This window comes from Lutjanus erythropterus, chromosome 10 (genome assembly GCF_056507025.1).
Source record: "Lutjanus erythropterus isolate fLutEry1 chromosome 10, fLutEry1.hap2, whole genome shotgun sequence".
Taxonomy (NCBI): Eukaryota; Metazoa; Chordata; class Actinopteri; order Lutjaniformes; family Lutjanidae; genus Lutjanus; species Lutjanus erythropterus.
The window spans coordinates 35,151,193-35,166,563 of NC_139326.1; the positions used below are offsets into that span (position 1 = coordinate 35,151,193).

Consider the following 15,371-nt stretch of genomic DNA (forward strand, 5'->3'; position numbering starts at 1 on the left):
ATTTCTATGATATTGTGGCTACTTGTTTTTAACCCAGGCAGCATTCAGAGCAAGGAGCAGGCTAATCATTCCATCAGCATCAGTCTGTTCCCTTAATCAGCCGTGACTGCTGTGGGGAAATGAGGGTTAGAGGCTGCTGTGGCTGCCTGTTAAGAGCCCCTTATTCTCAGCTCTCATGGGAACATGTGTACCACGCAGAAACTTCCAGGTGGCAAGGGGAAAGAGGCAAAGCTTTTAAGTACATAAATTAGCTGTCTGTTCTGTACTGACTCAGTGCTTCTGCTCCCCCGAGGCTGGGGACTGACAGCAGCATCTAAATACTGAAGGCGGGGCGAGGAAGTCAACGCTGGAATGGATACAGTGGTGATCTGGCAAGCCTCTATATTTACTCGACTTGTCTGTCATCCCGATCTATAGAGCAACTCGCGGACCTAAAGTAAATCACATCCGGAACTTTGCATCCTCAACACGGCTGAATAGAAATTGCTCAACACTATTTGCAAAAACTGTGGGTATCAAGCAAATAAAAGCGGTAAATAGGCAGTAAATCCGTTGCACAATTTCCTTGACTAAAATGAATGTTACATTTACAACACACAACACAATACAGAGGAACATCTGCGCCTTCTATGAAACAGACTGAGCAGCAGATATGAGCCGTGGAACTTAGTTTAATTAGTAAAATCAATGCTACCATGATATGGATAAAAGTGCAATATACTCTACACAGATGTAGAAAATCTTCTGGTAACTCAACTGAACTAATCTGGTCTAAAAGGAGTCATCACTGATTTAAACATTGCCCATAACAGACACATACAACAAAAGATTTTAAGATAATGTCTGTAGTCCCACATTATACCTCATCATATTACTACTTTTAGCTATGTGAAGATAGGATCTGAGCAGGAAGACTGTGCTCTTATAAAAACTCTCAAATACCACTATTATTACACTGTCAAAATAACTTTGATCCAGTTCTTTTGGATGACACTGTCCCACTAGTAGCATAATACAAAATAAAGCCCATAATACAAAATAATTGGACACAAGCAACATAATGACAGTGTAAGTTTTCCTACAGTCTTGCCAGTAGTCTGGCTAAAAATAAAAAAGTAATGTTGTCAGCAAATTTCATTGCAGTCTGATGATTATGGGGTGCAAAGTTGACCTTTTGGCTTGACGATAGCACTAGAGGAAAGTTGTGTCCAAAATGGAAAGAGTTCATCCTTTGAGGGCAAGAAAGTTGGCACTTTATGTTGTGATATGTCAGTCTGCACAAATGGAAATAATGGCCGGAGGCAAGAGCAAGGTTAGGTGGAGCACTAAAACTGTTGCAGGATGAAATGTCAAGGGATTAAAAATCGTCCCCTATGGACAGTGCTAAATTTAATGACAATTTGGCCCTTAGTTGTCAAGACATCTTGCTCCGGTCCAAAGTGTTCATCAGATGGACTAACAGAAAACCCAGCATCGCACGTCTTAGCACGGCAAAAAATAGGGTGGCATTTCAAGCTCTGCTTGTTGCAGAATTTGGATGCGTTGCCTGAACACTGGCCAGCTGAATATATGGACAGCGCTTTCTGAACAGTTTGCGAGTGGGAGGATCTCAGAAGTAGGGCAATGAAATGAAGGAAGACCGTGATGGTCTTGGTATTTATTCAAGGTATATGAATTTGAGGGCACATGACAATATAATTTTGTTAAGGTTAGTGGGACACTGGGGCTCTACAGTAATAACGAAAAAAGAAACAGAAATAATAACACATGAAATGGCCTTGGGACTGAAAAAAAGAAAAAAAGAAGAATTCCAATGTTCTTGTGGTCTGCACCTGTCCAACAAGTTGGGGTTATAACATGGTTTAACATAGCTCTCACTGTCGTCACAAAACAAACACATACCCTGTAGCTATTGGACAGTGAAAAGTATCACTTGTACCTGTTAAATAAAAGCCATATCTAGCAGGATAAAAGCCATTCTACTCCTGTTACTGTTCCAGCAGGTCTAGTTTATCTACAACTAATCTACTGCTGATGTATAAAAAAAATGGTGCTTATTTGAAACAGCTATTCTCACTCTGACTGTTGACACAGTGTTTTAGGACAGCTCTGAAAACATTCATGTGGAGCTCTGGTTGTACTTTTCACCAACCAAGACATGATGTAAATTAGTATTACACCTCTGTTCAAAAGATTGTAAACGTCTGTTATTTTCATGTGTTTATTTTTTCCTTCAATGATGGTCACTTGAACATAGATAAAAACAGTATAATTGAGACGCAAAATGTATTGTCAGTTTTCAAATAATTTTTCCAGTCAGAGAGGTGTAAATGACCCTTGGTCATTATTACACCACAACAGTGAAACTGGGCTCTAGATATTTTGAGAACCATTTCTTTCTGTGAAACACTTCCAACAGTGTTAACTGCTATTAACCTGATATTCATTCCAGCTGGTTATAGACATCACTGTTCACTCAAACAGGAACATGTTCCTATTTAAATCTGCACAGATTTTGATGCTAACCTTCCAGTTTATTTTATCCTATTCTTATTTAATTGTTGCTCAGACAGATCTCTTCTTCTGCCCTTTCAATTGTCTTGTCTGGTTATACAGTGTTTTGTTCTCCATGTACAAAAATTTACTTGTTTTTTTTTTTTGCAAACTCTTCATACAAAATAAAATCTATTTGTAAAGAGGATTTTCTACAAACCATGAAAGACCATTCAGAATATGGAGTAGTCCTCTCAGCCATCTGGCTGCATACTGAATCAAGCTTTTGTGGCAGCTGAAAGTTTTGAATGGTAGTGTGACAGACACACATAGACCGAAACATTATGGCTACTTTAGGTCGTTATGTAGGTGTGATGATATATGATGAGTCAGCTGGTGTTCAGGGCCAGATGAGCTGTCTATTCTTGGAAAGAGTGACAGAGCAAAAAAAAAAAAAACAGGAGTGAGCAGCTTACCGCACAGCTGTCTCTCAAGGCATCATACTTGCGTTGTATCTCGTCTCTGTGTGCCTAGCAGGAATGACAAGAGAGACAGAGGGACTGATTTTACTGCCTGAATTATATAACATCAAAGCAGACACCACCTCCAGCACTCCTCTACGGTCTCATTCTCTCACTCTGAGCACGGTGATCTCCTCCTCAGCCTCGGCAGTGGTCTCCTCCAGCTCAGTCTTGGCCTGCTGGAGTTGGCTCTCCAGAGCGTGGCGAGCTGCCTGCAGGTTGCTGATCTGGGATTCGCGCTCCTGAAGCGACAGGGTCAGCTCTGTCACCTGACGTTTAATCTCCAGCTTCTGCTCCTCGTGCTCCAGCCCGATCTATGAAGGAAGACAGAAAAGGGGGGCCATCCAGGGTGAGGGAGGAGGAGTAGGAGGAGGGAGCAGACACTGACACTTCACCTCTTCTGACTCTGCCTCGATTTGTTGTGCTGCTCTTTTCTGTTACATCTGGATTAAAAAGTTTTTTCGGCTGTAACACTTCAGCACCAAGTCAATAAAGTTGATCAATGCCAGTGGATGAAAAAATCTTTCTAGCCTATAAAACTTTCTTTCTGAAGTTTGGTTGTTTCTAAACAAAAGTCATACTCAAGACTCTGTGCTGATCACAAGACACTACTAGATCCCAACATCATGTCATATTTATGTATTGTACATCAAATCTTTGTCCTTTTTAGCATTCAGCCTGGTAGCTAGAGCCTGAACTGTATATAATCATTCAACAACCGTTTTATATGCAGCACCTGCTCCCACTTGGAGTCATGATGCAAAATAATTATTTGCTCAACATTCAGGGAAGCAATTACACACAGGTGTGTTTCTACTGTTTGGAGCCAGATCAGCACAGATGAAAGAGGTCGAATACTAAACTTCATCTGTTTAATGTGTAAAAGTGTTACCTCTTGTGCTTAGACAAACACACACTGCTTGTGTACTCCACATTGGTCAATAAAAATTGTTTGGTTCAAGAGACAGATTGGGATGGGACTGACGGGACAGTAAGAAATCTCACTGGTTGGAAAGCCTATATCCAACAATCTAAGGAGCTTTCTGCTCCGTAGGTTGCTGGATTGCTTTGTCACATCCCTTGGAGTTGCAGACATACAAGGTACTCGTTCGCAAGACACACCGGCCTTTTTACATTTTATAAAGACCAGGAAAGTCTGCATATAAAAGAGCTGGAGTGAACAGATGAGTCAAACAAATACAGGACTTTCACTCAAGAAATTGGGGTTTGTGTCCGATGTGAAACCAAAATGTTCTAAGGTACATAATGTTACATGTGTCTCATGACTTGCTTTACTTATGTCATCTGATGTATGTAACGTACAACATAATTTTCCTAAACATAGCCAAGTAGTTTTGTTGCCTGAACCCACCCAACGTTAACCACGTGTTTAAGAAAGCTTTCTGGAGGATACAGACACTAGAGGGGGCCTTGTGCGTATATTCTGAGACACCAAGGACCGTGACAAACCAGCGTCAGTATTGGATGAGCTGGGATGAGAACGTGTTGGCTCCATCTCCCAATAGTATCTTCTCACCTCGCGGAGTCTAGTTTCCAGCTCCAGCACACGACTCTTATTGCTTTGCTCCTGCTGACTCATTTTCTCTAAATGCTCCTCCAGTTTGGCATTCTGGGCCTCCAACTTCCCAGCCTGAGACTCCAAGTAGAACTTCTGCTGGCGGAGCTCTGAGATCATCTCCTCCTGGGCTTTCCTGCAAAGAACGCACAAAAAAGTTCAGAGGAAATGAAAGTTGCTGTAGTGCCACAAAAACAAGGCATCATTTTACACAAGCCATTTATTCTTTTACCAATGTCTTTCCATTTATATTACACTGTGGTCTTTGTGAATTCTTGATTCTGATTGGCTGCAGGGTCTTCAATAATCCCTGACAATGGACACCTGCTAAGTAGTTTAACAGTTGGTTCACTGTTCTAAATGAATCCATTGGAATGAGTAACTATGGCAACAAGGACGCAGTCAAAGCCGCCGTTTACAATTCATCGCAGCATGTTAACAGGCTAGCCAAGTAATTACAGATGTAAGAGTGACTTCAACAATTCTTTGAACCTGTTTGGAGAATATGACAGTGTTGATGACTGGGGTGCAGCTGAAGAAAGAGAAAATGAAAAGAAAAGGGACAAACGGCGCAAGGAATTAACACCCGGTGAACTGTGAGGATTGTAACACACAAGCTGCAGGAAGTACTTCAGGCTGGAGACAACAGTACACATTTTTTCATGAAAATCTTGATATTGATTTGGGCTCAGTGACACGGCTGGACAGCTAGCTAAAGGTTTGAGCTGAGTGGACTACAAGTCACTTCTTCAAGGTTCATCTTATTTACTGGAGTAGTGAACAATGTTACAGTGCATAAAAACCTGATGGGCTGGCAATAAAAAACTTTAGATTTTGATTACAAAATGCACAAAAGCATAAATTAGTGGCCACATTTTTTTTCTTTGGCATGTGACCATGGTGTAAGCAGGATAATGCCCTTCGAGGTGTCCATAATCAGAAATTAATGGACAGTGAGGAGGCCAGAACTGTCCAACTCCAGGTTCTCTGGCATTATCCCATACTTATGCCATTATGACTGAAGAGAATATTATACCTGGGATGATCAACAAAGGACATGGACAGAAGTCTAGAGAAATTTTCAAGTTATTTTTCATGCTTTTAATTTGGGCTGTCAAACAGAATTACAATGTTTTGTGTATCAGTACTTACATGTTTTTCTGCGTGTAGATACTGCTGTTGGCTGCCAGTTTGTTGGCCTCGGACAGCTCTGCAATTCTCTGCTCCAGGCTGTTCATTTTAGAATCCATAGCATTTATGGTCTGAACAGAAATGATGAACGGTTTAGCTGTTTTAACTGAACATTTAGTTGGATTTTCACATCACTGGCTTTAATTGCGATCAGATTATGGTATATTATTTTGCGCTCTACAATAACAATCCAAGATTAGTCCAAACGAGAAATCTATGTCAGTGTGATAAATGTTAAAATAAGCCTGAAATAGCATCACTGCCGTGCTGGTCAGTTCTTACCGCCTTCTGTTCACTGATGATGCTGCACTTCTCCCGCACCTCCTCCTCATATTTGCTCTGACTGGACTCCAGCATCTCCTTATCAGCCATGTCCGCCTTCATCTGGGCCTCCAACACCTGCTCAATGCCAGGCAGCCCACAGAACCATAACCAGGATATCACTTAACAGGACAGAGAATGTGACGATGACATACTGTAGATCTCCTCAGCACACCCACAACTCAACCGGCTAAAGTGCACTACCTGTGAGCATGTCATGGATATACCTTCCTGTTTGTTTTACGTAGCACTAAAGAGTCGGTATGTGTGTCAGAATTTATGTGTTTGGAAATTCAACCTTTATCTTGTCTTCATAGAGCTTCTCCTTCTGCTTCAGATGAGTCTCCAACCGCTGGGCTGTAGCTTGGGTCTCTCGCAGATTCTCCTCCAGCCCCTTCACAAAAATACAGATGTTATATACTACACACTAAAAGTTGCAACTTTTCATGCAGATGTTCAGTCAGTGTTGATGGTAAATGAAGTCAGTTGAAGCAATAAATCTCTCAGTGCGTGTTATATTGATCAAAAAGGCTGAGTTCTCCTGTTTGTGGAGCCGTGTGGCAGTGCCTACATGTGCTACATGTATCACCACCCTACCTTATATAGCTATTACTTTCTTGCACAAAACATAGTGTTAGGTAACAAAAACACTCATCTGGCACACCGTCTGGTTACCTAGAGGAGGAAACTAGAAATCAAAGCTGAAGTCGTCTGTAGTTCTTCCTTAACACCAGCGACATCACTGTGACATCACTGGATGCAGGGCGAACAGATTTTGCAGCAGGAAAACTCAACTTTATAGCAACAGTGAGGAACTGATTATGTCAACTGACTGTAATCAATACTGCTTGGTAAGGCTGGGTGTCAGTTTAAAAATTATGATACCAGTACCAATACCGATACACTTAAAGTGATATAAATTCACATAAGAGTTCTTCATTATACACATTTTCTTTTGTTTTGATGGGATCTCAACATGCTGAACTGTCAATTATCATCAAATACACTGTGCTCAGTTTCACCACACCAATCAAACATCACATTAAAACACTTGTGGTGACTGGCTGCAAGCAAAACCACTTTTTCTAGATCTGGGTAAAAAAAAGGATCAAATGCAGGTTTCAGTTGACTGGAGAAGTTTTGATACTACTTAATACTGGGTTATTTCGATCGATACCTTTGAGGTATTGAGTACCGAAACCCAAGCCTACTGACTGGACATCCACGTGTGTGAAAAGTAGTGGATTTTCCCTTTAAATAGGTGCACTATATGACTGGGGATATAATCTAAAAAGGGTTAAAAAGACATTTTTCATTTCATCTCAACTCAACTAAAAGCAGTGACACACTTTAAGAAAATGCTTTCATGACTTTAAAGTATCCAAGAGCTCACACCAGTCCCATGTTTTTGTCACTATGAATGGAGAAAGTAGGCAGTTGTAAGCATGCATGACGCACGACATCATGCATATCAATGAGATCAACCTGACCCCTTCACTTAGAAGCACTTTTTTATTGACCTTTTTCACTTTCTGTAGCGCACAGAAAAGCACAGGTGGAACTAATGCAAAATATGCAAGCCCTGGAACTGACACACAAATGGAACACAACAATCATTATTAGCTTTTCCCCTGCACACCCACACAGTTGTTTTTGCACTTATTCTGGCTAAATAGACCTCTGATCAGGTTGACGCTGGGCACAAGTAAGCAGGGGACTGAGTGATGTGACCAAACTGAAAAACCAGACTGATAACAATCATGATATTTATCATTATATACAGAATTTATTATGTCATTTGTCCTACCATAACTGATTCTACAAAACTAATCTGAGAACGAGAGAGAGATGCCATTCATAGACAGTCCGCACCCGCCCACCCACACTAATCAGGTAAACTAACAGAAAGCATGTGTGTGGGTGTACCATGGCTGTGTTAGGGCCTTAAAATGAGGCAGAATTATATGAAGCCCCATGTATGGGGTAACTTTGTCCCCTTTGTATGTAGAAATGCCGTTCATATCCAGATCATCCCTAAAGATAATAAAAGATAAACAATGTTTTTCAGAAACATTATGTAAAATAGCACTTCCTCTGCAATGATGACAATGAGCTATGTTTATCTCACACCTCCTCTGATTATTTTAGCTCAACACAAGTAGTGAAAGGTGGGTTACCAGAATCTTCTCCGCCATCTGCTGAATCTGCTGGGCCTTGCTCTGGATCTCGTCCTTCAGTTTAGTCTCCCGGCGCTCGACAATCTCCAGCCTTTTCACCTGGTTCTCCAGGGTCTTCCTGCCATCCTGCACGCACAGCGGACACAGGTAATGTAAAAACACAAACACAAGCCGTAACTGATTTATAGTGTGTTTCTTTTAAAAAGCAATCTCAGGTCAAAAGATCTACACTTATAATAGTGTTTTTTTGTTACAGTATGTGGATGTTATGGCACATTTTATAGAAATGCTAATTATACTCAAGATTTGCACATCAAGAAGAAATTGATGACATACTGTAGCAGCCACATCCATTAGGCTTGTTAGTGATGCATCTCTGCAGTGTTTATACTCTAATTATTCCAAGTTCCTCACAATGGTTCCAGAGAGCCTATTAGCATTCACGTGACTGACGGTGTGAGGGGTCTTTGGAGCTGTTTGAATTTGACCACATGCATATTTTCTTTCCTCTGACTCTCTTATCCAGATAAACCAATGCTAATTACTAAATTTACATGTCTAGTGCTTGACATGAAGTGCTGTTTTAGAAGATCTCATAACAAACCCTCTCAAAAATAAAGTATACTGCATTTAGCTACACACACTGCATGGATACATACATAATGTATAAGCATATACTTAGAGCAGAATTTTATTAAAGCTTGTGTGACCATACAGTTTTGAACTTCACATCAAGGGTTCAGATACAGATACTTATAAGACAAAGTTGAAGATGCTGGTATCTGCACTTTTGCACAACAGTGTGCAAGAATACCTGCTACAGTAACTGAAACATACTCACTTGTTGATAATTACATTGAAGGAGAAGGAGAAGGGGGCGGGGCTTTAAATGCTGAATTAACTGCTGATTTTTTTTCTGAAGCAGATATAGTAAAATTAAACACTGGAAGCTTGAGAGGCCATTCATGGATGTGTGTGGATGGATTTCTATGTAGCCCTCATAATAAGATAAGACTTGAGTTTTAACTTTGTGCAAATGCCTGTTTTTGTTTTCAATGTGTCCACCTATTTCTTATTTTGCATTATGATTATTATTATTATCATTATTACTAGTAGTAGTAGTGCTAATTTTTCTTTTCTTCTTCTCGTTTTCTTTCTTTTTATTGGTTGCAAAAATGCCAATAAAAATGTAAAAAAACAAAACAAAACAAAACACTGGTACTAATAAAAATAGCAAATTACTGAAGTGTACTAAAATTAAAAAATGGGAATTCATCTGCATTATTTTCCAGGTTTTTCAAATAGAAATACCCACTAAGATGTTAGCAAAAAGCAGTGGCATGAGAAAATAGCACTTTGATGCTAAAAGATACATACTCAGGCCATATTTTCCCTTTTTTGTATTAAAATCTTAAAGCATTTACAACTTAGCTTGCAATAAAATTGCATACAAAAATAGTTTGTCAACATTACAGGAGAGGCAGGAGCACTGAGGCAGTGGAGAATCAATCAGTAAAATTTCACCTGCTTTTATGTTCCATATTACAGACTGTTTCTACACAGTGAATCAACAGGTCTTGAGGTGACAGTTGTACAAATAAATGGTGTGGTGGGATATGGGTGATAGTGTGAGGCTTTAACTGTTTTTTTTCAGCTTTAAGACCCTTTAGTGTCGTTTTACTCTGTGTGACTTACACAAACGGGACAATGAGGCGGCATCACAAACCAGGAAATACACAAATTACATGAACACAAGTGGTTTTGCTCTTCAGATTCTGATCAACTGTGTCAAACATTCAGGCTATCTGACATGGTACTACATCATGTCATCACGGCACAAGTGTTCCTCAGAAGGTGCAAAAACAACATGTTTACAAGACAACATATGGTCTCTTTGTGCAAAGCAGATACACAGACCAGATTTATTTATGCAACACTTGAAACAAAGAGGTTCATGATGTTGTACAGCAACAAATGACAAGATACACAGAGTAACGGGAAGAAACAGGCAGGAGGCCAGAACATATATACGCTAGGCTGCGTGTACTCCGTGTGTGATAACAGAGGTGTGTATGTACCTCAGTCTCACGGAGGCGTCTGCGCAAGCTGTCACTGGAGTCTTCCTTGTTCTGTAGCCTCTCCAGATCTCGCTCCATCCGCTCTTTGGCCACTTTCATAGTCTGAAGGTGGTCTGTAGCCTCGGCACTGGCCTTTAACGACTACAGATCGAAAGAAAAATATCAGTCAAAAAGTTTGTGTTTGCACGTTATGTGCACAAACTTAAATTTAACAGAAAGTCTGTGGAATAACTGACATGCTTTTGCATAGCTCAGTGATTACTATTAAAAAAAATATGAACTCCTTTAATAAACTGCAAAGACCGGAGTTATTTTAAGAATGAAAGTCCTACCCTACTAATTTTTTCATCAACTGGTATGCACTGAGTCAGAAGTAGACTGATCTCCAATGTGGGCTCTGTCAGCCTTGAATATCAGCACCACAAGCTCTCTGCAGAATGGATGGTACTTTTAAATATTCATTTGTAGGAAAAGACAATTAGGATGAAATTATCTTTACTAATGAAGCAAAACTGTTTGATTGCTGATGATTAAGCAGTAAGTCTAGTTATAAAAGACGGCTTAATTGTTCTCGGGCCATGGACCAAATCTGACTGTAAAACCATAGCTTAAGAGAGAAGCAGAGAGAGAAAGAAGGAGGTCAGAGAGGGTAGAGAAGGAGTTTATACAATCATCTGAAAGTGTAAAATGCTGTTACATCTCTTGCATTTGGAAGCACAGGCTCATATAAATTATTCATTAATCTTCCCAGTGAAAGAACTCCACCTTGCCAAGCTTTTCTTGAAGCTCCTGGATCTTTGTCTGCTGCTCAGCATTGGTCTAAGAAAGAAAAAAACAGTCATTATAATATGTAAAGATTGATAATTAATCTTATCACCTTTTGCTAGAGTCACTTGAACTTTATCAGTGTCCTTATCTAAACATATCTTTGCGCATAATCTTATTATTAATGAAATGAACATCGAAAACTACCTTCTCCAGCTTTGATATCTGGTCCTCTGCCTCTGCTTTGCCTTGTTCTTTGGCCTGTGAAGATATAGGAAACTCTGAGATCCCTCCAGCTAATGATCGTAGCAGGTAGAAGCTTCATAATGGCTACAAGTGAGTTAAGTAATGATAGAATCATTGAGTTGCATTGAGTAACACAATAACATACTGAGCTCCACTTAGATTAAGAAAATTTGCAGAGTGGCTTAGCTACTGCAACAGGGATTCATTTTAATACATCATTAAATCATGGTTTAATTTTAACTAAATTATGTTGCACTGAACTTTAAAACTAGCTTAACATTAGCTGCTAAACTGACGTTTTGTAGCTAGGTAGTTGGGGGCGTCCCCGTGGCTCAGTTGGTAGAGCGTGCGTCCCGTCTACTGAGGCTACCAATCCTCTGCAGCGGCCGCAGGTTTGACTCCTACCTGCGGCCCATTTACTGCGTGCTGTCCCCTCTCTCTCTGTCCCCTGTCCTGTCATATCTTGAGCTGTTCCTATCAAATACAGGCAAAATGCCTCAAAAATAATCTTAAAAAAAAAAAATTGAAGGTAGCTGGCAAACAATGTAAAGTTTTATCAACTTTGTAGGCAGCTAGCAAATAATGTAACTTTTTTATATCTTTGTAGCTCGCTGGTGAACAATATAACATTTTGTTAACTTTTTAGTTAGCTAGCAAACAATGTTACCTTTTTCTTAACTCTTTATCTAGCTCTTATACAATGAAATGTTATACCAACTTTACAGATACCTAGCTAACAATGTAATGTTGTGTTAACTTTTTTAGTTAACTTGAAAAAAAAGTCAGCTTTTCTTAACTCTTTAGCTAGCTAATAAACAATGAAACATTTTATTAAATTTACAGGTAGCTAGCTAACAATATAATGTTTTGTTAACTTTTTGGTTAGCTAGCAAACAATACAAGGTTTGATCATTTTTTCTAGGTAGCTTGCAAACAATGTAACTTTTGTTAACTTGTTAGTTAGCTAGCAAACAATGTTACATGTTGCTAACACTTAAGCTAGCTAGTAAACAATAAAATGTTTTGCTATCTTTTTAGCTTGCTTTCAAACAATGGAACGCTGGGTTAAGGAACATAGAGCAGGCAGAAGTTAACAGTTTTCCCTCCTCTTTTATACTTACTTGATCAAAATATTATTTATTATTTTAATTTGGGTAAGCAAGCATCTCCATATTAATTAAATTCTTTAATTTTAGTTTACATCAATAAACTTGGATTTACTAAATGAAGATTAATTCTTAATTGTGCAACAGAGCTCTACTTAATTTTAAATTTGGATATATTTTAAACCTAGTTTTGCTGAAGTTCATCTTTGTAGGTGCAACCTAATCTCTGTGTCAAAAAAAGGCATAAATCCTTCTGATGTAACTTTTAGGACCATCTTAAGTTACAGTGTAGACCTTCTGCATCCTGTGCTGGTAGTCGGCAGCCTTCCTCTTCAGCTCCTCGCTCGTCTGCCGAGACTCTTTCAGCTCAGCCTCATACAGGTCGCTACGGCGACGAGCAGCAGACAGGTCCTCCTCCAGTTGTCTGATGGAAACTCGCATCTCCTCCAACTGGGCATGATATTCCTGCACAAATACCACAAATGACCCTAGATAAGAGAAGAGAGGAGGAGGAGGACAGGAGCAATAGGCCTATGAACACAAAAAGAAAAATAATAACATCAACAAAGGAAATTTCCAGTATGACGAAAGAGTACATTCCACTTAGTAGAGCGCAGCCAAAGTGTTCCTGGAATAGCATCCTGTCTTTTCAGATTCTGGCTAATTGCAGGCACTTTATTCAGCTAACATGACTATATTTGTCTAGGTCAGCCATTAAGGGTGCCCTTCTACCAGTGCAGCAGCAAATTCTGGAAAAATTGGCAAAGCGGTTACTGTATGTCTTATGTGGAAAAACACTCTCCATCAGCTCCAGTGCTGTCTGACCTGAACCTGTTTGAAGAAAATGTTCTTGTTAGAGTCCACTGCATCATTTATAGGAACAAACTCATTCATAAGAGATGTATTTTAGATATGCTGCTAGTAAAGTAGCACATTAAAACTAAACAGGACAAAAACAGTGCAACACAGTGGAGGCAATTAAAAGACCTGTATTAAAGCCATTAAACTGTATGTCGGTTTTGTTGGTAGTAATGGGAGTAGAGAGACACTTCAAATATGGTGGCGAGTATTACCACACTAATGGTATAAAAAGTCAATGAGCAGAGAAAGGAATGCCAAGAGAAGATTTTGATCAGCCAAAGTCACTTAATGCACATGTCTGTTTAATAGTAATTAGTCACAGCCTAACAGATCTAATTTCAACCTCCTCATCAGCTTACAGGGCATATCGGCCTGTCTGTCAGGCTAATAAAAAGTAGCATCCTCCTGCAACCAGGGAGACTGTTGCTCAGCCAACACACATTAGGACAAGTGAAGTAGACAACATCAGACATGGTGAAAACACTGCTAAAATTATTTAGCTGAAGTGGAAAAGGGACGTTACATGTGTATGAGAGCCCATTTCCTCCAATGGGATTTAAAAAAAAAAGATCTAGTAAGTCATTTAATGAGAAACTTTCTCAAAATAATGACTTAGTACTCATAATTTTGATAGATTCTCATCATTTTAAGATATTAACTTATTATTTTGAGAAACTTTCTCATTATTGTGAGATGCCAAGTTATTGTTTTGAGAAAGCTTCTCATTTTTGTGATACTATCTCATTATTTTGAGATGCTAAGTCATTATTTTGAGAAAGTTTCTCATTTTGAGATAAGTCATTATTTTTTAGAATGTTTCACATTATAATGACTTACATGATATTTTTTCATCATATTGGCAGAAATGGGCTTCCATACATTGTAATCGTGGATAATGGAGTGAAGAGGCTGTCCCTCTGATCAGTCAGCCCATGCAGGCCTTCCATATCTATGAGAACCGACCTGTGTGTGTCATGTAACATAAGTTCTCATCAATGAGAAATAACTGAATCTCCTGGGAACCACCCGTCATTCAGTCGTGACTTCCCAAGCCAGTAAAAGCTATAAATGATTAAATTTCAGTAATTCTTGAGCAAAAGACTCAGTCAGTATCAGGAAATCAAAGACAAGGGGATTCAGCTTTCAATATGACGCTGAACAACTAAGGCCTCGTGGAGCGCTGAATCACTATTCCTTTATTACAGAGATCCAGTTGTACAATAAATTTTCTGTCCTTGACTTTTGTAAAGCAAACATTACTTGCGTCACTTGTCTTGAAATGTATCTGCTGTGGATCATTTACTCATATTGAAAGCAATCCCAAGACACCAAAGAAAGACATTCAGATCTTAACAAAAGTGGGCAGTCACTCTCAACACTATCAATTCATACAGCAGCTTTGGAGATTTATTACCTCCTAGAGACTGAGGAAGACCTTAAAATCAGTAGTTATCTGTCTCGAGGCTGCTTACAGTCTTTATCCACAGTATCATCAGCCCTGACTGTAACCAGTCGGGTGTCGGTTACTCCATCTGCCATAGTGGTGTGCATGGAGCTGTCGTAAAATTGATAAACCACAAGGATATATGGGGGTTGTTTATTTAGCTTTTCCATAAAATAGCAAAGCATGTAAGCAAATAAGCCAAATGAGATTAAGTTAGAATGAAATAAGAGGTAAGATCACACTCATATCATACTTATAGTACCAGGACTTACTAACTCCAAACAGCAAGAACAATTCTGTTGCTTTTATTTCTATTTCTTCTACAGAGATCATCAGCTGGTTAGGATGCTGATGCTTTTCTTGGGACATTCAGCTTTGCCTCAGACTTTTATGTATGCAGCAATCTAGTGCATATTCATGACTCTTTGACAGAGCTCTTATTTTAAAACAAGTCAGCTGAAACAAACTCATTGAGCTAACACTGGCCTGATTAACTAGCTAGCTACAGCTAGTCCTCTTTTTTTAAATGTTTTGGTCTTTTTGCCCTCATTAGACAGGAGAGCTGAAGGGCAGACAGAAAAGGGGGCAGAGA

The 15,371-nt window shown here is 39.3% G+C and overlaps 1 protein-coding gene across 7 annotated transcripts in view; it reads right to left on the reverse strand.

Annotated features, from left to right (window-relative positions):
• Window positions 1-15,371, reverse strand: part of citb (citron rho-interacting serine/threonine kinase b) — a 58,857-nt gene that overhangs the window by 26,710 nt on the left and 16,776 nt on the right. For 6 of the 7 annotated variants that reach the window (XM_084729170.1, XM_084729166.1, XM_084729171.1 and 3 more), the window contains exons 1-9: window positions 11,123-11,197; window positions 10,358-10,498; window positions 8,280-8,405; window positions 6,401-6,496; window positions 6,064-6,180; window positions 5,743-5,852; window positions 4,552-4,726; window positions 3,131-3,328; window positions 2,970-3,023 (exon numbers count right to left, since the gene is read on the reverse strand). In XM_084729170.1, the coding sequence (XP_084585296.1) occupies window positions 2,970-3,023; window positions 3,131-3,328; window positions 4,552-4,726; window positions 5,743-5,852; window positions 6,064-6,180; window positions 6,401-6,496; window positions 8,280-8,405; window positions 10,358-10,456 (975 nt within the window). In that variant the 5' untranslated portion in view covers window positions 10,457-10,498; window positions 11,123-11,197. Of the gene's footprint in view, window positions 1-2,969; window positions 3,024-3,130; window positions 3,329-4,551; window positions 4,727-5,742; window positions 5,853-6,063; window positions 6,181-6,400; window positions 6,497-8,279; window positions 8,406-10,357; window positions 10,499-11,122; window positions 11,198-11,329; window positions 11,384-12,768; window positions 12,940-15,371 lie in introns of those variants that run through there. The other variant, XM_084729172.1, reaches the window with a different exon arrangement.